We start from the raw sequence: 24,432 nt of genomic DNA, 5'->3' as shown, positions 1-24,432 counted from the left end.
TGAGAGAATGAGGCAAGGCAGTATTTATGCAAACACAGATAAGAAACTGTTAAAAGCCAGTAACAACATACATTTCTTCATCTACTGAGGAAAAACAAAAACTTTGACCTGATTTCCAACGACTATTGTAATCTTTAGAACAATTCTTCTTCCTCTAAATAGAAACAATTTGCGAATAGAAATCAATCCAAGTTATCTAAAAGAAATCAAATTCCAGATAATTATCAGAACCTTTTTGATCTGCAGCTGTCCTAATGGCTGCAGCTTTTTCACTACTTGATGCTGTTGGACCAGCTATCCGTTCAACCTCGACTGGCTTCGGGATCTCGGGTGGGGTAGCGCAACGAATTAGTGCCCAATTCACACCTTCGAAGAAAGCGTGTTGCTTAATTTCAGTGGCACCTCGTTTATATGCCAATCTATGCTGTGGTTCTTTCACAAGCAAGCCCTTTATGAGATCCCTTGCACCAAAACTGACAACTGGTGATTCTGGAAATTGAAGATGCTGACCCACAACATTGAACAATGTGGCTCGATTACCGGATCCTTTGAAAGGAGTCTTACCAAACAAGAGTTCGTATAGGAATATCCCAAACGTCCACCAATCAACAGCACTTCCATGACCTTCGCCCTTGATGATCTCTGGGGCCAAGTATTCGTGAGTCCCAACAAAGGACATGGACCTGGCATCAGTTGGCTCTGCTATAAGCTCAGGTAGCGGGCTAACTTGATTCCCAATCTCATTTTTGGGTTTTCCGTCCTTCTTGGATTTGCTAGAGAAAAAACGGGGACCAAAGCACGTTGTGGGAGCAACACATGACGGCTGGATGCAGGAAGGCTCAATGCAAGCAGGCTGGACACAATATGCATTGTTTTTTCTTGAAGGCTCAGTTTCTAAAGATGCAGTTCTGACAAGAGTTGGACTAACAGCACAACGTAGGGAAAGATCAAAGTCTGAGAGCATTATATGTCCATCTTCTCTCACAAGCACATTTTCTGGCTTAAGATCACGGTAAATAATGCCAAGCATGTGGAGGTATTCCATAGCTAGCAGCACCTCCGCTACATAAAATCTGCCAGAAAAATTGAAATTTCCATACTGTTATAGTCAAGTATATGGAATCCTGAGAAAGTTCCGAACTTGATGGGTCATAACCTGCCTCAAGTCTTGAGGCAAATCAATAAATACAGACAACTTCCAAATGATGATCAAACAGGAGTACTCTACAATATTTCAGAACAGTTAGAACTGCTGCAAACTAAACTTTACGTACTCGATTCAATGCATTTAAGGTTATACATTATTATTTTATGCATAAAAAACCTTCGAAATTAATAAAGAACTTAAATTGAATCTGAAAAATGCTACATTTGATTTATCTAGAGTCGAGCTCCATATTGCACCACTAAGCCAATAAGAATGATTTGTCTCGAATCAAATGAAATAGAACAATTTATGTTTCAGGTAACATTTGCATGTGCTTATACTGCAAAAAACTATCTAATCTATGCACTTTCAAACATTTTCCTATAGAAAAAGAGCCCAAGTCATAGTTCAATAAGCCCATCTCTCTGTCAACTAGAACCAGAGAATTATTTTATGATATTACTACAATTGCTGCAAGGAACATGTCCCTCAGAGGCCTTGACAAAAGGTACACAATGACTCCCATCCCCGTTAAGTGATGAGTAAAGGTTGAATACAAAAAGAAGAGAGAGATTCAGAAAAAAATTACAATCCTCTAAAATAACCTAGATGAAGAAATTAGTATGGGAAGTGCAAGGGAATCTCAAAAGCTATTTCTCTCTGTTAAACAGACATATCTTCTTAAGTACATACATGACAGCTGTTGCCATGGTAGAGTAGTTAACCACATAGCCAATGCTTGCTCTATTCTTTTCATTCCCCCACCATAAGGACAATTTTAAATATTCTAATGCAGCACAATACTTCATTCTCCATCCCTTTAAAGCATGAGGTTTCCTCTCTTCAGTATAAGCACAATGAATCTCCAGTCTAATATTTAATAAGAACTAGGTTGCAGCAGTGGACCAAGGGAAGATAGATGACCCCAGGCATTTGCTACATTTCATTTGGGTAGGGTGTCTAGCAAAACTAACTGAACAAAGAAATCCCATAATGATTGATCATGTAAAGTGCTACTCACAGAAAGTTAATGGCAGTAATTATGAGGACAAGAACATGCATGACACCAAAAATAAGAGAAACAGAACTTTTGCCAGAGTTTGAGTAATCATACTTTACTGCCTGCTCAGGAAAATGTTTCCCAGGCTGCCGCTGCCTCAGAGTGTGTAAGTCTCCTCCAGGGCAGAATTCCATAACCAAACACGAGAACTTATCAGTCTCAAAGTGGGTGTATAAGGTTGGAAGGAATGGGTGATCCAAAGATTGCAATATTTCTCTTTCCGTCTGAGCCCGAAGTAACTTTTTACGACTTGCCAGGGTAGCTTTGTCCATAACCTTCATTGCGAAATGACATTTAGTCCCACGTAACTCCGATAAATAGACGCTCCCAATATCCCCGCAACCTAACCTCTTTAGCAGCCTAAAATGGCTTACACCCAAAACCCCATCTTTTGCCCTGACAGCTTGGATGGCTTCCCATCTCAAGTCATTGGCTTTGTGAGGCTTGCTGATGCTGCTACATGTGCTTTCATCACTGACATCACTGCTTGTGCTTCCCCTACACATGCTGCTCTTGCCACTCTCAACAAAATCAACTCGGTCACTAATCTTGGTACTTCCACTGGTTTTGGCAAGACTGCTGGTCCCATCACTGACTTTAGCAGATACTGAACTGTTTTTCACACTTCCATATTCTGATGTTTTCTTCTCTTGGTCAATGGAAACCTCCTGTGAACCTCCAGTCTCATTAATACTGGACTCTACTTCTGTTGATACTTCTTCCTGAACAGAAGACAAAGAACTTGATTCGACTTTTTTAATTAAAGATTCAATGGGTACGTTCTTATTAGAGGTCAATAAATTTTTATTCTCCGGTTCCACTGCAACCTGCTTTGACCCCTTTTCTACCAATCTATGCAACTCTGCGGATGTAAACAGCTCAGCATTGCTCGTCTTGGAGGCTTTGACTGACATAAGATAATCTACCTCCCCTCTATGAACACCTGTTTTTTTTGGAGAAGCTCTAGAACCAGGTTTTGAGGCCATCAGAATAAGCAAAGATGTTCAGTACTACACTAAATTGAACAACCCCATTGGTCCAAGTCCATTGCCAAAAGCACTGTATCTTCTAGTAGCTGCCAAACATAGAAATTAACTAAACCTGCCAACGGAAGCGATTAATTGCCTATTTGAAACCTAGATAACATGGAAAGATAACCCCAACATGAATGGGCACTCAAGCAAACAAAAAAATGTTAATATACGGCCAGACATACCCAGTTGCCTATTTGAAACCTAGATAACATGAAGCAAATTGATAATTGAGAACCAAGTGGCTTAATTTAGCAAATTGAAGCTTCAAACAAAGAAAACAACTCCTTACAACCAGATCGTAAACCCCCATCTACAGTAAAGGTTGGAAAACAAATCTCAAACATTGAAAGATTTCCAGCCACCAGAGGACTCGTAATTACTCTGAAACTTCGCAAAGATGCAAACTTTAACGAACAAATAATGAGAAAGCGCAAAACCCATCTAGAATACATATTAAGTAGTCTTCAAGCAAAAGAAAGGAGAATCAATCGCAGACATGCATAAAGGGATCAGAAAACCTTGTACAGGTCTATCTAAAACGTTTTCACCAGTAAAAAAGGCATGCAGCAAATTCAACCAGCAAGTAAATCTAAAGAAGAACAAAATTCCAAGTATCGTCATCAAGAGCAAAGAAGCGAGTGAATTAATTTCAGATAGCCACAGAATGCAGTTCCAACACAGCTTAAATCGTAACAAATTAACATGATCAAAGCATCCAACTGACAGATCGCTGAGCCACTAGCACACATAGCAGAACCAAAAAAGTGGATCTAGCACAACAACAATGCGCGATATGCAGAAAAGGATGAGCAGAAGGAAAGGAGAAGAAGACGCGGAACCAGACCCATCATGCAGCGCAAAAAGAAGGGTAAGAGATGAGAGAATAAAACAAAAGTACCTAGATGAGGAGGACCAGAAGAGCTGAAGAGAGGTTCTTTGCTTGCTTTGGCAGTGAAAAAGGGAAGAGCCACTGTAGAAAGGAAGCTTAACGAAAAACCTTGAAATGGACTGCTAATTTCTGGTGGTGGTGGACTATTAGGCAGAAAGAGAGAGAGGTCAAAGGGAAGCAAATCTACTGTAATAATCTATAAAGCACACACCTTTTTCTTTTGTTTAATGGGTTCTAATTATTTTGATTGGTTTCTTGTCCCGGAACTGAAGGGGGGTTGGAATCGCCATTACAGGCCTGCGGTGCTCACCTGTATGTCATGAGGGTCCCTCCAATATTGCCATTAATTTACCTTCTTCAACCTGCCGAGTATGGAAATGAGTCAAATGCCCTTCACATTGCAGTTATCTTTCTTTCTTCTTTTTATAAATCAAGGTTTATGATAAAACGATGAAATTGGTGATCACTTTTTTGAAGGGATTGAAATAGAAACATAGTTATTAAACTTGTTTATCAAGGCTGCTGCAATGAAGTTGTTTGGCCAAAAAAAAACATAATAGTTATCATAGCTTCTTGATTTATGCAATAAATTATGCTCGACATGATAAGATGTTCCTATGTTGCTTGTGAGGAATTGGCCATGTAAAAAAAAATCCAAGGGAAAAATAGGTGGATTATCGAAACCAAACGGGATGTGGTCGCCCATCTTGAACAGATATTACGACTATTTGACGCATGCGGGAAAAACAAAGAAGATCAAATCTTTAATCAAAACAAGAACATTCGAATCCATCACATTTGAGAGAAAACTCTATGATTTTTCAATATATAAAATTAATGACCATTAGGGTAGGTTATAACCTTTAAAGGATGAAAAAAGTAAAAATGTAAAATTACTATAATATCTCCGAAACATAAAACGATTCATTTAAGGCTTTAAATGATGGAATTCCTCAAAAATATGGCGGGGTTAGGAGCCAAAGGCACCTAGTTATGATCATCACGTCGTTCCGAGTCACCTAGTCGAATTTCGTCTAATTCTGACAATGTGACGATTTTCAATCCTCCTAAATGGTTTTATTGTAAATATACCAAACTGTTTCTATATCACTATTGGCAATTGCAATGCTTTGAGGGAGTTTTTTTCATTTTAAGGTAGTCAATAATGGATAGTGTTCCTTCCCCCAAGAAAACAAACAAAAGAAAATAGGAAAATAATATATATATATATATATATATATATGGATAATTAAAAATGCATGCTTAATTATATGGAACTGTACAAGTCCAAAGAACCTACAAATTCAATAATTAAGCTACCGCATCATTTATTTCACCCGTGACATTTACTGATCTTACAAAGTTGAGTTACTTTCAAGTTTCAACATATATATATATATATATATATATATATTGAATCCAGTAATGCACATCTACCTTTACACCCCCAAAAAACAAGAGGGAAAAAAATAAAGGTGATGCACTGGCATTTAGTCATGAATGCAAGCTGAAATAAATTTTGTGGTCCTAAATATTATATACTACTATCTTTTTTACGCATTTCAACCCTAAAATTTGCGGTTTATATCTATCTATATATATATAGGGAAAAAAAAACATTGAAACGAATGAATGTTGAAGCATCCAAAAAATATTTTTGAGGGAAAGAAATCCAGAAATCAAGGGAATCAAAGATAGGACTGGTCCAACTGGAGAGTAAATGTATTGTTGGGCCCATTGACATCTCCAGAAGAAGCCCATATGTCGAAATCTGGTGGGCCCTTTGGTTCGTTGATATCCCGACAGGCCAATTTAAAGGCGTGGAATACAAACTAATTAAATCATCAAATACTAAACCATGTTGTATTAGGCATTGTAGCTTATTACAAATTGTTGGCATTCACTTTCACTCCCAATTAATAATAAAGGAAATTGGACCATTTTTATCGACGAGAGTTGGTTTGGTTGGCAATCGATTGAATTAAGCATATGTGTGTCAAATGTTCGATTTCAATCACAAACATAATTCTCTGTGGTATTTCAAAAAAAAAGAAAAGAAAAGAATTGGATCATTTTTGGGAGTCAAACATTTTGACTAATTGAATGATGAAGTGATATAAAATAAGGACGATGGCCCGATTACTCTTTGGATTTAACAAATGGCGACAAACGGTTTGTCGGGGAAAATAGAGTTTTGGATAATACTCCCCTATAAATACTAGACATCATTATTCTTCGGATAAATATAACATTTGTTCCCTCCGCAATATTCTTGGTTTCACTTTCATCCTTAAATTTTTTTCCTCCCAATTCCGTCCTTCAACCCTCGAAAATATATTCCATTTTCCCTTGAATGATTCCCACCACACTTCACACTTCAGGTAAACCCTAAATTCGACCGATATGACCACTTGATTTGCCTACTCTGGCTTAATCTTGAAACAATCATGATTTTCATGGGTCAAGACAGAGAAATCACATCAATGAAGACGACATATTGTATCTACTTTCTCTGAGACCTTTTAACAAACACATTTTTTGCAGCCTCTAAGGGTGTTTCTCCAGTCACAGAAAGTGACACGTTTTTTCCTCCACTGAAGCACTATTTGCCTCGTGCGTCAATGTTAAAAGATGCTGGCAATTATCTTGTAGATTGAAGTATAGAACCATTTTCATGATCTTTTTCCCTCTCCATTGTTTGCTTGCTTTTATCTTGGAAAGCTATGAATTTAATCGGCTTGTCATGTTCATTAAATTTGTTCAGGTTGCATGTGCATAGCTCATGTCTGGTGAGAAACTAGAGAACCATATAGATATGTCAAGAACATCCTTGTTGACATGGGGATTTACTTTCAAGTACAGGTAAGTTTCTTTTCAGTATCATAAATTAAAGTCCATATTATATATCATTTAGTTCTCTTTATAATTTTTTGTTTGTTGTTAGCTGTGTTACTTTCAAAGTTTAAAAAGCTTGTGTAGTTTTGGTGCAAGAAATTCATCTCCTTGAATGTTTCGAGTTGATTCTATATGGCAAAATTCAAAGCCCTCTACAAGGAGCTTAATCTTGAGGTTTGCGCTTGATCTTTATTGAGGTTGAGTACATTTGCCATATATCTCGTTCTTCCTCCTTTCCTATGAATTCTTCAATGCCTCTTTAGGGTGTATTTGCTGAGTATGAGAGGCAAAGCTACGAGAAACTCGTAACTTCCATAGAAGCCCATGCAAGCAAGGCAGCGCAAGCATTGTAGAAGTCCTTTTTGGCTAAGATACACAAGAGACAGAAGTAGATAATCGATTAGAATTTGGTGAAGGTTGGACTAGGTCGAAAAAGAACCTCACTTTCTGATATGTTTTCTTTTTCCTAGTTCTATCATGTGTAAATATACTAATATGGAAGGCAATTCAGTGTAATTCCGGGCGAGTTGTTGGTGTTTTTCCTACTCTCGCGTCTGCTTTTGGTTCTTCTACTTTTTGTGGGACTCACGGCACATGGATGTATGCATTTTCTTTGCTTCTTCTATTTTTGTGGGACCCGCACATGTCTACGAATCGGGTTTGTTTGTGGGATACCTATCTTTCTCCTTGCCTTTGTGCGACACCTGTCCTTCTTCCTTCTTCCAGGATGGACTTTGGGTTGTTCTTTCTTGGTTTCGTTCGGTAAGGCTGCAAGTAATTAGAAACTTTTGGCAATTGGGCCTCACTAGGATAGCCAATAGACGCCCACACCAATAATGAGTGCAAGCATGTATATATTATATATATTTGACGTGAGGTTAATCAATAATAATGCATGTAAGTGGAAATGTTTGGTTGTGTATATATTTGGGTGTAAATAAACTACAAACAAAATATTTTGTTATAGAGATAAAATTGTGATTTATTTTAGAAGGGTGGAATGTACTATCAGTATATTTAGATTTAATTGTAAATTATGTATGAAATTCTAAAGGATAGTAGTATTTATATGGTTCACTCCAGAAGGATGAATATCATGGTGGTACCATGTTAAGATTACTATAAGGAATATAACGTATCACACGTGTCACAAATGTGAGACACTCAAGTGGTAGTAAGCTGAGAAATCTTCTTATGAACACAGGAAAGTAGATGAAACAGGTGCATGGAATAGTAAAATATAGAACAGTTGTCTAAAGCCCGTTAAGTATTGATCAAGGTAAATTTAGATGGCATGGTAAGCATTGTAGTAGTGACATATGCTTGGATTTGTGAGAACAAATATAAGATTGCATTTGGTCGACACTTATCTATATAAATTGGCCATAAGGTAACGGTATAGAATCCATGGCAAGACATAACTAAAGATCGAAATGGAGAGAGAATTTATTATAGTGTCTAAGAGAATGATCTTGGAAGATGTAGTCGCCAAGTTAAACCTGTCTACCTAGTTTTATGTACACTACTCTTCGTGACTCAATAAAATTGACTTTGGAGATCACAAATGTAATTCGAGGGATTAACCATACAGTTCATGAGAAAACCAGGCTCGATGAACAAACGGCCAAGTTAATGGAGCAACAAGCCTCTTGTACGATGATCGATAAACTACGAATAGTGTACAATTGTGAGATTCACGACTACAATTGGGATAAGCATATGCATTATTATGATGAATTAGACAAGACCAGTCTGCAATTAGAAGAAGCTTATACCAAGATTCGAAATTTACAGTGGAAAATAGAGATTAAAGAACAAACAAATCGCAGTCACCTTGACAAGAATTAATTACTCACCCATCATCTCGAGAAGGTGCAAAGAAAGTATAAGGACCTAATCACCATAACAAGTATTGGGTCAAGTAGTACTTGATCTTTTTGAAAATGGTTTATAAGTTTCATGGTTTCATGTTGGATGTGAATATGTTATCTATTGTGTAATATGTATAGTAAGTTGAGAAGTATGACATGTGTAATAGTTGTACATAGGAACAAGAAGGATGTTGTGTGTACACTAAGTTTACTTTAATTTTGAAGTTGATCTTTAAAGTTTGGGTATAACTCTTATACAACTATTTTGACATGTTTAACAGGTACAGTGAGTGATATTGTCGTATTTTGACAATATCAAATTAATTTCTTATAATCAAGATTTTGAATGATACGATGTATATTATAGGTTGATGGAAGAATAAACTGTGTGAGAACAAGGTGATTAGTCTAACTAATGTGCACAACAAATCACAAGAGAAAGGGTGAATGAATAGTAATGGCAAATCACAAGCAAATTTGTTGGTGATTATTTTCACATTCCAAGAAATATCAACTATCATTGTATGCGATAACGAAAAACTTGGCTACTTATATATCGATAAATCAATATATTTCTACAAAAGTCTATTTTTTATGCTTAACAGGGAGGAAATGAGTAAGCCTGTGATAATAGAACGAGCAGACACATAAGCAAGTTTAGGATTACTTAGCCAAAATATTATAATGAATTTTCTTTTACACATTTTTTAAGGCAGATATTACTATGGAATGATCAAGTTTCCTTTGAATATCCATATTTCCAGATTGCTTTTGTTGTGAGTATATTTATCCATTACGTGGATCAAAATTTTTAAGTAAGTTTGTTGTGAGTATATTTTACCCAAATATATCTCTTGAAACGGTGACTTTGTCAACAAAGACCAATGACAACGAAGATTTAAGTGGTCTTTCATGTAGCTATTGCTTTTATGACAAACATATACAAAAGACCAGAGGCGGGTTTGACACAACATATCCATACCAAGATTTTTTTAAAACAAATAACTATGACAATGCAGGGTCAATAATTGAAGTTGAATATCTTAATTATATTTGCTCATCAATTTGCTTCTTTTTCCTTTTGTTGAAGCTTTATGACAAAAGGAAAAACAAAAGTGAAATCTAATAACAAAAAAAACTTTAGCGGTTGGTATCTTAATATGCTTGAAGACAATGAGTCCACAGCGAAGCGCCGGTGATTTGCTAGTGATTGAAAAAGATTGAATCCTTTTTTTTTCTTGAAAAGAAAGACTGAATCTTTTTTTTTTTCTTGAAAAGAAAGATTGAATCTTGTTGTGTACTATTCCTTGAGGCTTGAGAAATTATCTCCGCTGCTTTTGGTTACTCCTTTTGCGTCGAATAAAGGTTCATTACTCATGTGAATATCTGAGATGATCCATTTGAACTTGCATGTTTCATGTTTGCTGCATCACCTTGCTCTGATCATAGACCGCCAATATTGAAAAGTCATGCATTCTTTTGCATCAAACACCGAATACGTTGACCAGAATAAATTTTTCTTGGATCTACTGCTTTGGACAATAAATTGGAGTTTTTTTTTCCCTACAGGATATCTGACAAATTTTAAATATCACAATAACACTCTCTTTAATTTTTCTTACGAAAATAGTATTTAACATTGTTTTGAACAGCGTCATCAACTATGACGCTGTTAACAAAAGCATCATTAACCTTAAAATTTTATAAAACCCAATGACACTATATATATCAATGTCATTTTTTTAAAATAATAATTAAATTTTTTAAGAAAAATCATGTTCTTCACTTCACGGAGACAAGCTCGCTGACATGAATCATCGCAAAATCGGTTTTGGTGATGAACATCTCACTTCACTCACTACACTGGTAGAAAACAATACCTTCGATGCTTCCCCTACCTTCATGTCATTAGACACAATTCAGATAATGGAAAATGTGATCAGACCCATTAGAACAAACGGAGAAAGTTATCTCCTTTTTCGTTGCCGCATACGCTTGCTTTCCTTCTCTAATTGAGATTTATAATCTTAGGAGATAATTACCTTGACTGCAACGATCACAGCTTGCTTTCCTTCTCTAGAAGGAAACCCAGATCCAAATCATTCTTGATAATGATTTGGATCACTACCGGCTGGGGCAATTCGAAGAGAGAGAGAATTGGGTAGTTTGTGGTTCGGGAGAGAAAGAACGAGTGGAAGGAGATGATTTAAAGGAGAAGGACGATACACGAAAGCTGATTTGGAGATGGGTCAATGGGTCTTCTTCCTCACTGAAGATGATGGGGATGGGTCAATGTGTTAATAATCTGCTTGATGGGTTCATAACAGAATTGAACAAAAACACCTTGCAACTAGGAGAGCCAGGGTTCTTGCTGATCCACTTTTTCGTTGCTGGTTCAAAGTAGTTGAAGAATAAAAAAGAAAGAATTGAATGATGGCAAGTGTCGTTTTTCTTTCATAATGACTTTATGTTACAAAGTCTAACATATATAGTTACAGAATCACACGTCTTTCTCCCTAATTCTACTGTCAATCCCATAATTATAGGGATGTAATTATGGAATGTTGACTAATACCATATCATGCCGTGTTGAATGTTGACTAATACCATATCATGCTGTGTTGACTAATACCATATCATCTAATATTCCCCCTCAAGCTGGATCAAGAGGATTGATTGAGCCAAGCTTGGAAAGTAATCGGTGAAACTGAGTAGAAGATAGCGCTTTGGTGAATATGTCCGCGAGTTGATCATGACTACGAGTATATTTGGTGGCAATCAATTCGGACTGAACCTTTTCTCGAACATAATGACAGTCAACTTCAATATGCTTGGTTCTTTCATGAAATACTGGATTAGAAGCAATATGCATAGCAGCTTGATTATCACAATAGAGAGACATAGGTTGAGAATGAAGAAAACCCAAGTCAGCAAGCAACATTTTTAGCCATATAAGCTCAGAAGCGGTAGAAGCCATTGCACGATACTCTGCTTCGGCACTTGATCTAGCAACAACTAGTTGTTTTTTACTCTTCCAGGAAACTAAATTTCCACCAATAAATATGCAGTATCCAGTAGTCGATTTTCGATCAAGAGTATTACCTGCCCAATCCGCATCAGTGTAACCAATTATCTGTGTGTGTCCATTATTCTTCATGAGTATACCACGCCCAATCGACCCTTTTAGATAGCGAAGAATACGTTTAACAACAACCATATGTGCGGTGGTGGGTGAGTGCATAAATTGACTCACAATACTAACTGCATGACTAATATCAGGTCGCGTAATGGTAAGATAAATAAGCTTTCCAACCAACCGTTGATAAAGGTTAGGGGATTCCAGAGATTCACCAGTAATAGTCAACTGAAGTTTGCTATCCAGAGGAGTTCTGGCAGGTTTGCAGTCAAGCATATCAACTTCACGCAATAAGTCAAGCACGTATTTGCGTTGATTGAGAAAAAGCCCTTTATGAGAAGTGGCCATTTCGATTCCCAGAAAATACTTAAGAATTCCGAGATCCTTAATAGCAAATTTCTGGTGAAGAACACTTTTCAGGTCAGCAATAGCTGCATCATGGTTACCAGTAACAATAAGGTCATCAACGTAAATTAACACAACCAATCTCTTACCAGATTTAGTTCGAACAAAGAGAGAATGATCAGCATGGCTTCTTATGAACCCAATCTCTTCAAGCACAGCACTCAACTTGGCGTACCAAGCCCGGGGAGATTGTTTTAATCCATAAATGGATTTATGCAATTTACACACCAATTTTGGGTCGCTGCTTTGAGGATGACCTGGTGGGAGTTTCATATATACTTCTTCCTGGAGATCTCCATGCAAGAAGGCATTTTTAACGTCCATCTGAGATAGAGACCATCCATGATTTACAGCCACGGACAATAACGCTCTAACGGTTGTCATTTTTGCCACAGGTGCAAATGTCTCCTTGTAGTCTACTCCATACGTTTGAGTGAAACCTTGTGCTACCAATCGTGCTTTATGTCTTTCAATGGAGCCATCTGACTTGAATTTTGTCTTGTATACCCATAGACTACCAACTGCCTTCTTATCATTCGGTAGTTGAACAACACTCCAAGTTTGATTGTCATTTAGAGCTTGAAGTTCTTCTTGCATAGCCCGTCGCCAGACTTCTTGATCGTTGGCTTCGTGAAAGTTTCGAGGTTCAGCTTCTTTGGTAATGGTACTGAGATAAGCTACATAAGATGAGGATAATCGATGATATCCAATAGCATTATTGACTGGATATCTTACCGTATATGTGACATAATCTTGCAGCTTTGATGGTGGTCGACGTTCACGGAGAGGATTGCGTCGAGGAGATAAACCAGTAGGATTAAGTGCTTCAATTTGTAAATTAGTACCTGTAGCTGCTTCAAGTGTTGGATCAATATTGGGAGTTGATGTGTGAGATTCTTCATGTGATGGCATATTATTGTCGGTAACAGTAGCAGGAGATTCCACCTCTTTAGTATGATCAAAAGCATAATTGTTATCTGTTGAGGTTGGCAATGGAAATAAGTCACAAAAGGACTCTTCCCCCTGACTCGAAATATCACCAGAGCGAATATAATAGGGAGTGCCTTCATCAAATCGAACGTCTCTGGTGACAAATACTTTGTTAGAGATAGAGTGATAGCACTTATACCCCTTTTGTGTAGGAGAGTAACCCAAGAAAACACATTTGGCTGCCCTGGGATCCAGCTTGTCACGTTGAGAGGATTGAATGTGCACATAGCAACAACAACCGAAAACCTTAAGGTGTGACAAGCTCGGCTTCTTTCCTGTCAACAACTCAAATGGAGAGATGAAATTTAAAATTCTACTAGGCAGCCGATTAATAAGATAGGTGGCTGTGAGCACCCCTTGAGACCAAAATTTCTTGGGAATATTCATTTGAAACATTAGTGATCTTGTTTTCTCAAGTAGGTCTCGATTCTTTCTCTCCGCTATGCCATTTTGTTGTGGAGTACCAACACAACTAGTTTGATGAATGATGCCATGCATGCTCAAGTATTGTGTCATGATATGAGACATATATTCTGTGCCATTATCTGATCGTAGAATCTTAATTGAAGATGAGAATTGAGTCATTATCAGTTTATGAAAATCTTGAAACACATGAACAACTTCACTTTTTGATTTTAAAAGATATAGCCAAGTAAACCGAGAGAAATCGTCAACAAATGTGACAAAATATTTATAACCATCAAATGACTCGAGAACCGGGCCCCAAACATCAGAATGCACCAAATCAAAAATTTTATTTGAACGAGATGTAGAGGAAGAAAATGGTAACCGAGTAGATTTGGAGAAGTGACAAACATCACAATTGATGGAATTTTTATTGAAACTAGGAAAAAGCTTTGCTAAAATTAACTCTGAGGGATGTGCTAGACGTTGATGCCACAATTGTTGCTCTGGAGCTAGAAAGGCATTTACGTGAAATCCCTTAGGAACGCGACAATCTTTGAGAAGATAATAAAGACCTTGAAAGAAAAAGCCCTCACCAATCGTCCTCTTGGTGACTATATCCTGAAATACAACATTGTGAGAAGAAAAAATAACATGGCAATTTAGTGAAGCAATAATCTTTCCAACAGAGAGTAGTTGAAAAGGGAAGGAAGGAACATATAGAACAGATGATGCAATTTGGTCAGAGAGTAATTTTAATTTTCCTTGCCCATTAATTGATGCACTGTTGCCATTAGCAACTGATATTTGAGATGGCGGAGACAATGTCTCAAAATCAAGTAAGATGCTACGATTATTAGTTATGTGATCAGTGGCACCTGAATCTATGACCCAAAAATCATGCACATTACTTACATTAAGAGCAGTTGAGAAAGCATTCAAAATACCTGGTTTGTCTTCATTTGAGACATTCTTATTTTCAGCAAGAAAACCCGCAAATTGGCTAAGCATGGCTGATGAACTTTCATTCTCATTCTTATCAATCTCACCTTGTTTTGCTTGAAGATAAGAGGCGAATTCATTGATGAGCGTGATCGGGCTAGAAGTAAACTTTGAGAGCCCATCCGTGGATGAAGCTGTCACATGATTGGCCTTGTAGCCTGATGATTGGAAACGTTTCTGTGCACTCTTGTTGTCTCTTGCAAATTTTGGCTTTAATTCAGGATGACGAATCCAACATCGATCCATGGTATGACCGATATTGTTACAGTGAGTGCACTTCAATTCGGGTCTCCTACCCTTATTTCCTTTTTCTTCAGATCGTCTATGGTTGGATACATAGGCCCGGGCCTCAGAAAAATCAGATTTAACATTTACGTTCATAACTTTTCTACGAACTTCTTCTCTAGAAATAGTTGAACATACATTTGCAAGGGAGGGTAGTTCTGAATTCATGAGTATGCGACTACGTAGATCTTCATAGTCAGGAGAAAGACTAGCCAAAAGTTGAAAAATTTTATCTTCTTCAGCCCGTTTTAACAGAACGGCGGAATCAGTTGTATGTGGACGATAAATGGATAATTCATTCCACATACTTTTCAAACTACCAAGAAATTGCACAAAAGGTTTACCTTCTTGCTGAAGACTTGCAATATCTTTCTGGAGTTGAAACACGCGCGCAGCATTATTCTGGTTCCCGTACATCTCTTTAACGGCTTTCCATAGATCTGCAGAAGACTCTGAAAAACTGAAAATCTCAGCAAGATGGAGTTCCATAGAGTTAAGCAGCCAAGTCATGACCAATTTGTCATTTGCGATCCAAGCTTTATATTCTCCTGAATTGACATCAGGAGCAACGCTATTCTCATCGATAAATTCAAGCTTTGATCTTCCACCAAGAGCCAATAAAATAGCCCTTGACCAAGGAAGGTAGTTGAATTCATTCAAGAGGGCTGAAGTCAAACGCTGATTGGGATTAACTTCAAAAAAATTTGATGATGCAGAGACAGAAGAACTTTCTGCCTTTGAACTGGACGAGATAATATCTGCCATTTTTAGGCAAAACAAGGATGGAGCAGATGATTATGAACGGCCCCCTCTGATACCATATCATCTAATAGTAGTGGTTGTTGCATCCACTTGGGAACAATGGGAAGTAAAACTCTGCCCTTTCCTCTGCATCTTCTTGCCTCCAATTCCCAAAACACAACAAACCCTTTCAAATCAGGCTACACAACAAAGTCATATCTGGTGAACATCGAGGTTTTTTTTTCTGTTTCAATTATGACTTTTATTTTAATAATCTTATAAATGAACGACACAATTTGAAAAGAGCGTCTTTAGACAAAAAAAAAATTATGATTCATAATGATGTTGTTTGAAGTGTTTTTTAATATCCTGTCAATGACGTTGTTTGAAACAATGTAATTAGTGTAAAAAAATTTCAATCACGCTATTACAAACAACGTCAAGTCAAATGTTATTTTGATAAAAAAAAATTACGTGGATGTTATATTGGTATTTAAAATTTGACAGAGTGACTGTACGGAAAAATCTCAATAAACTGTATGTTTTAATGAAATGGGAAAGTACAAAGAAACGCCAAGGATGCTGAACGAGCTTCGATCTTATTAAAACTGAATTGAGTTTCGACTTTGGCAAGGGACACCAGTGAAAGGAATCAGACAAGTTTCTATATTAATTTTGGAGATTCTGTTGCTTTATCAGAAAATATAAGCATGGATAGGATTGGGATTGGATTGGAGATTTGTAGCCAGTCGCAATCAATAAAAAAAGGTTGGAAACTGGACAGAGAGTTCGGCCCATGGAGTTTAAAAATTGATACAGGAACACTCACATGCCTTAAATTTACCGGCTAATGTAGCGTGTCTTTAATGGTTTCTGGTAAAAAAAAGAATAGTCTACGTTAATGAATATTGAAAACGAAAGCGGGAGAGAAAAGTCTCTTTTCCTCTTAAGTTCAACCCTTTCTTCTGTTCTGGATATTAAATTATTTATTCATTTACTTATTCTTTCATCTCCATTCAATCCCAGAACCCCATTCCCATGCTTCTTCTCTAATCTAGGGTTTTTGGCTTCCACTCGCATTTGTTCCTCATTTTCTCACCTTCAGTTTTACATGCTTGGTTTGATTGATTTATAACAAAAAACCCCCCCTTTAAAACTCCCTTATTGACGATCTAATCATATTTTGAGGATTAAAGATCCATCCTTTTTCTTTTCCGTACTTTTCTTTCTGTATTTTCATGTCAATCCGGCTACATATTGGTATTGCTTTATCCTCAATCGTGCCTTGAATTGATGTTCTAGTTCCCCGTGGATTGAGAAAAAGAAGTGATCTTTGTCGTAAATCGTTGTGACGAATGAAGCTGTTCGTTCGGGTCATCGAGGCCCGGAACTTGCCTGCAACCGATCCAAACGGTTTGAGTGATCCGTATGTTAAGTTGCAGTTGGGGAAGCAGAGGTTCAGGACCAAAGTGATAAAGAAGTCCTTGAACCCAAATTGGGGAGAAGAGTTCGGTTTGCGGGTGGAGGACCTTAACGAGGAGCTCGTCATCTCTGTTCTGGATGAGGATAAGTACTTCAATGACGACTTCGTTGGGCAGATTCGAGTCCCAGTTTCTAGGGTCTTTGACACCGACCATAAATCTCTTGGTACCTCGTGGTACTCTCTGCAGCCCAAGAATAATAAGAAGTCCAAGACCAACAGGGACTGTGGTATGTCTTTCAGCTGCTCTTTTTATTTATATAGCATTTGTGTCTTTAGCTGTCTTTACTTTTCTGTTTCTTAGTTTTGTCTTCATTGTTTTTTCGTTCTTTGCTTGAGTCTGCAATTGGCCTTTTTTCTTTTTATAGTTCCCTCCTCCTTTTGCTATTCTCAGCCTCCTACAAAACTAGGAAGGCGCTGAAGGGAGGCATTTCATCAAATTGTTTGTTTCTGCATTTAATCGTGTATTGTTTCTGTAGCTCTCTATCTTTCTTTTTTTGGTGAGTTATGTTAGTTTGGTGGGTGAAATTTTGTAGTTTCTCTTGTTGTAATAATAATTAGCTCAGCTCATTCTTTGGGTATGAGCTATTCAACTTCTTCTGGTGCCATGGCTTAATATTACTTCTGGATGATTCTATCGCTCTTTTTATCTTTTTTGATAAGTTTTAAGTTAACTTTTTGTTGCAGTTTGAGATTTGAAGATAACTTCTTATGTAGTGTGTGTGATCCAGTGAGGTGAAATTTGAAGTTCCCATTCTTATTTTGTTTTCTTAACAGGTGAAATTCTTCTGAGTATATATTTTTCTCACTATACTTCAATGGTGGACTTGACTAGCAATCACGCTTCACTGATGAAGCATGCGGAATCAGGGAATGAATCTCCCTCTAGGTCTAGCAATCGTGCTTCACTGATGAAGCATGCAGAGTCCGGGAATGAATCTCCCGCTAGGTCTTTCAGTGGTCCATTAAGTTCCACTTATTCGGTGAAATCAGAAGATCTTCCATCCTCTAAGGAAGAGAAGTCTTCTTCTCAAAAAACTTTTACTGGTCGAATTGCACAGATATTTATCAAAAATTCAGATTCAGATACCTTGTCAACCACTGATGCAAGAGCCAATGACGCTCCTGAGCTACCTGAAATTTTGGAATCTGAGATTTCAGATGACAAGACTGACGATCAGTCCTCTTCCACTTCCTTTGGAGATGCAATGAAGGCAATGGAGTCTAGAGACGAGGGAAGTGAACTGCCAAGCGATTTACCAGGGGGTGTTTTTGTAGACCAGTTGTATGGAATTGCAACCCAAGAGTTAAACGCTCTACTTTTCTCACCTGAGTCAAGTTTCCCCGGATCATTGGCGGACTTCCAGGGAAATACGGAATTGCAAATTGTGCCTTGGAAGTTTGATGATAGCAGTGGCAGCTTTAAAAGAGTGATCAGTTACATAAAGGGTCCAACCAAATTGCTTAAGGCTACGAAAGCCACTGAGGAGCAAACCTATCTAAAAGCCGATGGGAAATCTTTTGCTGTTTTTGCAAGCGTGAGCACTCCAGATGTTATGTATGGGAGCACTTTTAAGGTTGAACTGCTCTACTGCATTACACCTGGTCCTGAACTACCATCAGGAGAAGAAACTTCCCATTTGGTAGTGTCTTGGCGAATGAACTTTTTGCAGAGCACCATGATGAAGGGTATGATAGAAAATGGAGCACGGCAAGGCCTGAAGGATAACTTTGAGCAGTATACAACTTTATTATCTCAAACTGTGAAGTTAGTTGACCCCAAGGATATTGGCACTGATAGGGAGCAGCTTTTGGCTTCCCTGCAGGCAGAGCCTCAATCGGACTGGAAACTGGCAGTACAGTATTTTGCTAACTTCACTGTAGTTTCCACAATGTTTATAGGATTATATGTGTTCATCCACATGTGGCTAGCAACCCCCAGCACTATCCAGGGGCTTGAGTTTGTTGGACTTGACTTGCCCGATTCAATTGGTGAATTTATTGTGTGTGGTGTCTTGGTGCTTCAAGGCGAGCGGGTGCTTCAGATTATATCACGTTTTATGCAGGCTCGAGCTCAAAAAGGTATTCCTCCAATCTGTTTGTACCCTTTCCATGAGTGATACAAACCCTATTCTGTTGACCAACTCGATATTTGTTGCTAGTTCAGAGTTTTGTGCGCTATCATATAATTTTTCTGTTGCTGTTTATGCCATTCTCAAACAATTCTTCAATATTAACACTTTTAGCTTGGAGCTACCTGCCAAGTATGTCTAGTCTGCACGGTTAGCCTGAACAACTGTTCTCTTCCTTTGTCCTGGGACAATCTTTGCTTGCTCCTGCTGTTTTCAGAACACCTTCTCTGGAATTTGGGTGTAAAATCTGATTTATTGTCTTCTTATAGGCAGTGATCATGGTGTAAGAGCACAAGGAGATGGGTGGCTGCTAACTGTTGCTTTGATTGAGGGAAGTAATCTTGCAGCTGTTGATTCAAGTGGTTTTTCTGATCCATATGTGGTGTTTACTTGCAACGGGAAAACTAGAACGAGCTCAATCAAATTCCAGAAGCCTGATCCTCTTTGGAATGGTGAATTCTTTTTTCTATTGATGTTCCATAATAAAGCTGCACATTTCATATCCTACCCTGCAAATGCATGGAATTCTATAATGTTCAAAGCAAAGCAGTTATACTTTTTAAGGCCCTGGAAAAGTATATCCAATTTTCATCTAGTGAATCATCTTCGTGAAGCCTTTTCTGGTATTTGCAGAAATATTTGAATTTGACGCGATGGATGAGCCTCCTTCGACGTTGGACGTGGAAGTGTATGATTTTGATGGACCCTTCGATGAAGCTTCTTCTTTGGGACATGCTGAAATCAATTTTGTTAAATCTAATATATCAGATCTAGCAGATGTTTGGGTTCCTCTTCAAGGGAAATTGGCACAAGCATGTCAGTCAAGGCTGCACTTAAGAATCTTATTGAACAATACACGAGGTAGCAATGTCGTTGTAGAGTACTTAAGTAAGATGGAGAAAGAGGTTGGCAAGAAGGTAAAAAAGTCTAGCTATTATAAACTGAATTTCCCATTGCTAAGCATTTGTTTGACGTGTTTGCACTTTCCTCACTTTTTCACATCTTTTGTCGTTAATCTCTTAATTGAAATATTTTCAGATATCATTGCGATCACCTCAGACGAATTCTGCCTTTCAGAAGTTATTTGGGCTTCCACCAGAAGAATTTCTCATTAATGATTTTACTTGTCACTTGAAACGAAAAATGCCCTTGCAGGTACTTTTTTAAACATATATATATATATATATATATATATATATATATATATATATATATATCTTACTGAATCTCATGGTCGTATCTATTTCTTTTCTCGAACCTGTTTTCTGAGAAAATAAGTATTGGTCATTTTATGATGCGAGCTATGTCATTTCTGCCTTATTGAATAGCAGTTGCATCTTGGCAGGGCCGTCTATTTTTGTCACCAAGGATCATAGGATTCCATGCAAATTTGTTTGGACATAAGACAAAATTCTTTTTCCTCTGGGAAGACATTGAAGAAATTCAAGTTGTTCCTCCGACACTGGCCTCAATGGGTAGTCCAGCTATTGTTATTACTCTCCGAAAAGACAGAGGAATGGACGCAAGGCATGGTGCTAAGGCACTAGATGAGGAAGGCAGGCTTAAATTCCATTTCCAGTCTTTTGTTTCATTCAACGTAGCACATAGGTAAACAAACGGAAATTATACAGTTTAAATACTGATGTAGGCTTCCTTTTTTGTTAGGATAATATGAAACCAGATCAAACCTCAGGGGTCTGGTTGCATATTATCATTTAAGTAATATGATTCTGGAAAATTGGTTAGATAGCCTTTCTACCTTATATTTGACAAGCATATTTGATGTCTTCTGAATAGAACAATCATGGCCTTATGGAAGGCCAGATCTCTGAGTCCCGAGCAGAAGGTGCAAATAGTCGAGGAAGAATCAGAAACCAAAAGCATCCAAACTGAGGAGAGTGGGACCTTCTTGGGTGTTGAAGATGTCAGCATGTCCGAGGTTTTCTCTTCTGCACTTCCTGTTCCTGTAAGCTCTCTCGCCCTCTCCCGGCATTGCAAATGCATTTTAACTTCGTGCTTCAGCAATAAAATAAAATTTTTTATAAAAAAAAACTTGTAAATGTTATCTGGCAACAATAGAATTTAGATAGACCCCAACACTGGCATTCAAAGTGGTGTGCATAGATGTGAAAGCAAATGAACACGATGGCTGCTCATGCATGGATCTTCCATACTTTTTCTATACTGTCACAGATTTATCCTATTCTTCTTACCAACAATGTCCTTACGTTGAAGGTTGTGTTTTGTTGGTGATTCTAGATAAATTTCGTCATGGAGTTGTTCAATGGAGGTGAATTAGAGCGTAGAATTATGGAAAGAGCTGGGTGTCGTAACTATTCTTACACCCCATGGGAGTTGGAGAAGGGTGATTCGTATGAGAGGCAAATATATTACAGGTTTGATAAGAGCATCTCCCGTTATAGAGGAGAGGTGACAAGTGCACAGCAAAAATCCGCTCTTCCCGATCGGAATGGTTGGCTTGTGGAAGAGGTCATTACCCTTCATGGAGTTCCACTTGGTGACTATTTTAATGTACAACTCCATATTGTGATTGAATATAAACCTTTTGGGACATGTGATCTTATATTTCCATTTTTGTTTGACCTTGATTTTGAACTCTCTTTGATCATTTGCAGCTTCACTTAAGATATCAAATTGACGATTTACCCTCAAGATTGAATCACTGTCATGTACATGTATTCTTTGGAATTGCTTGGGTTAAAAGTGCGAAGCATCAGAAAAGGATTACAAAAAACATCCTCACGAGTCTGGAAGACCGCCTCAAAGTAATGTTTAGTCAAGTTGAGAAGGAATTTGCAGCAAAATAGTCAATGGATTGCGTCCCTGCACAGCGTTGGCATGATTGGGAAGCTGGTGTTTAGTTGCAGCTCTGGTAAATTCTATGCCCTCCATACCTTGTTCTCGAACGAGTTTGATATGGATACCTTGTACTGCATTCCACTGCTGCGAGATCTAACACCAGTGTTGTACCCTTGGTTTGCGTTACGAGTTTGAGGCCATGAAGTCTAAAAGGATGCAAGCTTCTCCGCGAGTGCCAACGGGGTGATGGGGAAAAGTTGCTGGGGATGTTCTTTAACTTGGAATTTAGGAATTGAATGTAGGACTCATTTTGATTCATTTTATGCTTACAGAGACTTAGATGCAATCCTGACAATATGATGAATATTATAGGGATGAATGTTTTTCACTGAAAGACTTGTAGAAATTGATGTGTATCTCCTTGGGAGGTTTTGTAAGGCAGAAGATGTTGTAAATCCCAAGATTAAATGCCTTTTGTGTGTACAAGAATTATAGATAAAGAAGATAACATATGTTCTTGCCTTGCATGAATGAACAAGTGTGCTTTCAATTCACTAATAGATAGTGTAATGCAGTGTGGAAACATGGATTTTCAAATTCTTTTGGGTCTCTGGTTAACAAAATTGGATGTGAATTCCATAAATTTGAGTGCCAACAAGTTGAATATGAAGATATACACAAGTATTATGTAAACTAGTTGCATGCCCGCGTTTCGCGCGGCACATATTTTGATAGAAAAATAGATATGTGTAAGAATTTTTCAATACTTTGTTAACATGAAGAGCAGTAGAGTAGAGTTTTAATTGTAGAAAATAGAGACGTTTGTGAGATGAAGATAAAGATAAAATATGTACAATACCTTTTTTTTAGTTTGCTAAGAAAAAAATTTTCTAATAGGGTGTAAGAAATTTGATTCATAAGAAATAAGTATGTTAAGAGTTTATCAATTTTTATTTGTGTCGTTAGTGTCTACAAAGTGTTATAGGTCACCAAAGCATGTTTATGAGACAATATTGTATGGTTGGTACAACATTCTCTATAAAGTGGCATTCAATATAGAGAAATACAATGTAGCATAAGTAATATTTTTGAAATTATATTTTTAGAATAAGATTTTTGAATTTATATTTTTGAAATGTTATGTATGACTGGTAGATTTATGCCAATAATCACTTTGACCTTCAACAACTCACTGAATTCTATCATGCTTTCTTGTCACCACTTACATGTTCCAATACCAAATAGGCTGAATTTACTTACACATTAGAACAATATAGCGTGAGAAAAACCTCTCATGTTGTGTATATTGCAATCCAAACAGACTACTAAACCTGACCAAACTCTAAACATGCACAATACATCAATTAAATACTACAAAAACACACAAAATACATCAAAAACATATAAAATGATAAAAACACACAAAAATAATGATAAAAACACACAAAAATTCTCACAAAATGATGATGATAATTAATGCAAAAAACATACAAAATGTTTTCAAACGAAATACTACAAAGGAATTTCATTAATTGAGTAATATCAAAAGACTCTCATAATTAATAATACATGACCTTAGTGAAGCTGAAACAACATCAAACCACTTCCATGAAACATTAAATCCCCATTATGGGTCTTAAAGTTTTTCAATATATTTTAATTTTTTCTTTTATCCTTTACATTTTTGTTTTTTTAAATTAATTCTCATCACTCAAGTTGTCAATCATTCATTTTTATCAAGTTTAATTAGAATGTGTAAGTTTTTTTGTAGAGACGTCCACGTGGCACCAAGAATTAAGGAGAAGCCTTGTGGATCCTCAGTTATATATATATAAATTGATTGATGATTGATATCTTGTTATAGTATGTATGATGTTTAAAATATTATGGTAAATTACATAGATGGTCATTATGTAATTTATCATAAAATAAAAATAATTAATTATTAAATTATTCCACTTTTCAAAGTATTTAATGACATGTTGAAGTTGAACACTAAAAAAATGTTAGATACTTTTTAAATATGAACATATATAAGAATTTTTATTAGTTAAAACAATTTATAATGGTATATTCTGAATATTTGAGGGTTAAAATTATGAAATTGTATGAGAGAATAATGTTACGGACTTCCAATCTA

At 37.0% G+C, this 24,432-nt stretch overlaps 2 protein-coding genes and 1 long non-coding RNA gene across 6 annotated transcripts; 2 read left to right on the top strand and 1 right to left on the bottom strand.

Annotated features, from left to right (window-relative positions):
• LOC119989342 (serine/threonine-protein kinase D6PKL2-like) lies at nt 1–4,457 on the bottom strand. 2 transcript variants are annotated; one of them, XM_038834791.1, is made up of 3 exons: nt 4,140–4,457; nt 2,262–3,282; nt 1–1,073 (listed from the first exon to the last, which is right to left on the bottom strand). In XM_038834791.1, exons 2-3 carry the CDS (start codon nt 3,191–3,193, stop codon nt 197–199), a joined length of 1,809 nt encoding a protein of 602 aa, XP_038690719.1. In that variant the 5' UTR covers nt 3,194–3,282; nt 4,140–4,457; the 3' UTR covers nt 1–196. The 2 variants fall into 2 exon arrangements, with proteins under 2 accessions (XP_038690719.1, XP_038690717.1); XM_038834789.1 differs by having other exon boundaries at nt 2,262–3,308; nt 4,140–4,456.
• A 1,950-nt stretch (nt 4,458–6,407) lies between these two features.
• Nucleotides 6,408–7,482, top strand: LOC119988146. Of its 2 annotated transcripts, XR_005465558.1 has the most exons (4): nt 6,408–6,511; nt 6,675–6,788; nt 6,895–7,199; nt 7,289–7,482. It is a non-coding gene; the product is annotated as an uncharacterized LOC119988146 (long non-coding RNA). The 2 variants fall into 2 exon arrangements; XR_005465557.1 differs by having other exon boundaries at nt 6,408–6,788.
• Nucleotides 7,483–16,802: 9,320 nt separating this feature from the next.
• LOC119989179 (C2 and GRAM domain-containing protein At1g03370) lies at nt 16,803–22,846 on the top strand. Of its 2 annotated transcripts, none has more exons than XM_038834535.1 (9): nt 16,803–17,570; nt 18,118–19,422; nt 19,742–19,924; nt 20,106–20,389; nt 20,511–20,627; nt 20,818–21,080; nt 21,270–21,438; nt 21,732–21,990; nt 22,109–22,281. In XM_038834535.1, exons 1-9 carry the CDS (start codon nt 17,216–17,218, stop codon nt 22,129–22,131), a joined length of 2,958 nt encoding a protein of 985 aa, XP_038690463.1. In that variant the 5' UTR covers nt 16,803–17,215; the 3' UTR covers nt 22,132–22,281. The 2 variants fall into 2 exon arrangements, with proteins under 2 accessions (XP_038690463.1, XP_038690462.1); XM_038834534.1 differs by having other exon boundaries at nt 16,808–17,570; nt 21,732–22,004; nt 22,109–22,846.
• Nucleotides 22,847–24,432: the final 1,586 nt, after the last annotated feature.

This window comes from Tripterygium wilfordii, chromosome 21, assembly GCF_013401445.1.
Source record: "Tripterygium wilfordii isolate XIE 37 chromosome 21, ASM1340144v1, whole genome shotgun sequence".
NCBI classification, from domain to species: domain Eukaryota; kingdom Viridiplantae; phylum Streptophyta; class Magnoliopsida; order Celastrales; family Celastraceae; genus Tripterygium; species Tripterygium wilfordii.
The sequence above is the reverse complement of the archived record's forward strand: the minus strand, read 5'-3'. Positions and strand labels throughout refer to the sequence as shown.

Excerpts from the sequence above, each read along its gene's own strand:
- LOC119989179 (XM_038834534.1), top strand. The coding sequence starts at position 17,216 with ATGAAGCTGTTCGTTCGGGTCATCGAGGCCCGGAACTTGCCTGCAACC. Across the intron at positions 20,390-20,510 it reads AGAAAGAGGTTGGCAAGAAG|ATATCATTGCGATCACCTCA; the intron begins GTAAAAAAGTCT and ends AAATATTTTCAG. Across the intron at positions 21,081-21,269 it reads TCATTCAACGTAGCACATAG|AACAATCATGGCCTTATGGA; the intron begins GTAAACAAACGG and ends TCTTCTGAATAG.
- LOC119989342 (XM_038834791.1), bottom strand. The coding sequence starts at position 3,193 with ATGGCCTCAAAACCTGGTTCTAGAGCTTCTCCAAAAAAAACAGGTGTT. Across the intron at positions 1,074-2,261 it reads TTTCCTGAGCAGGCAGTAAA|ATTTTATGTAGCGGAGGTGC; the intron begins GTATGATTACTC and ends TTTTTCTGGCAG.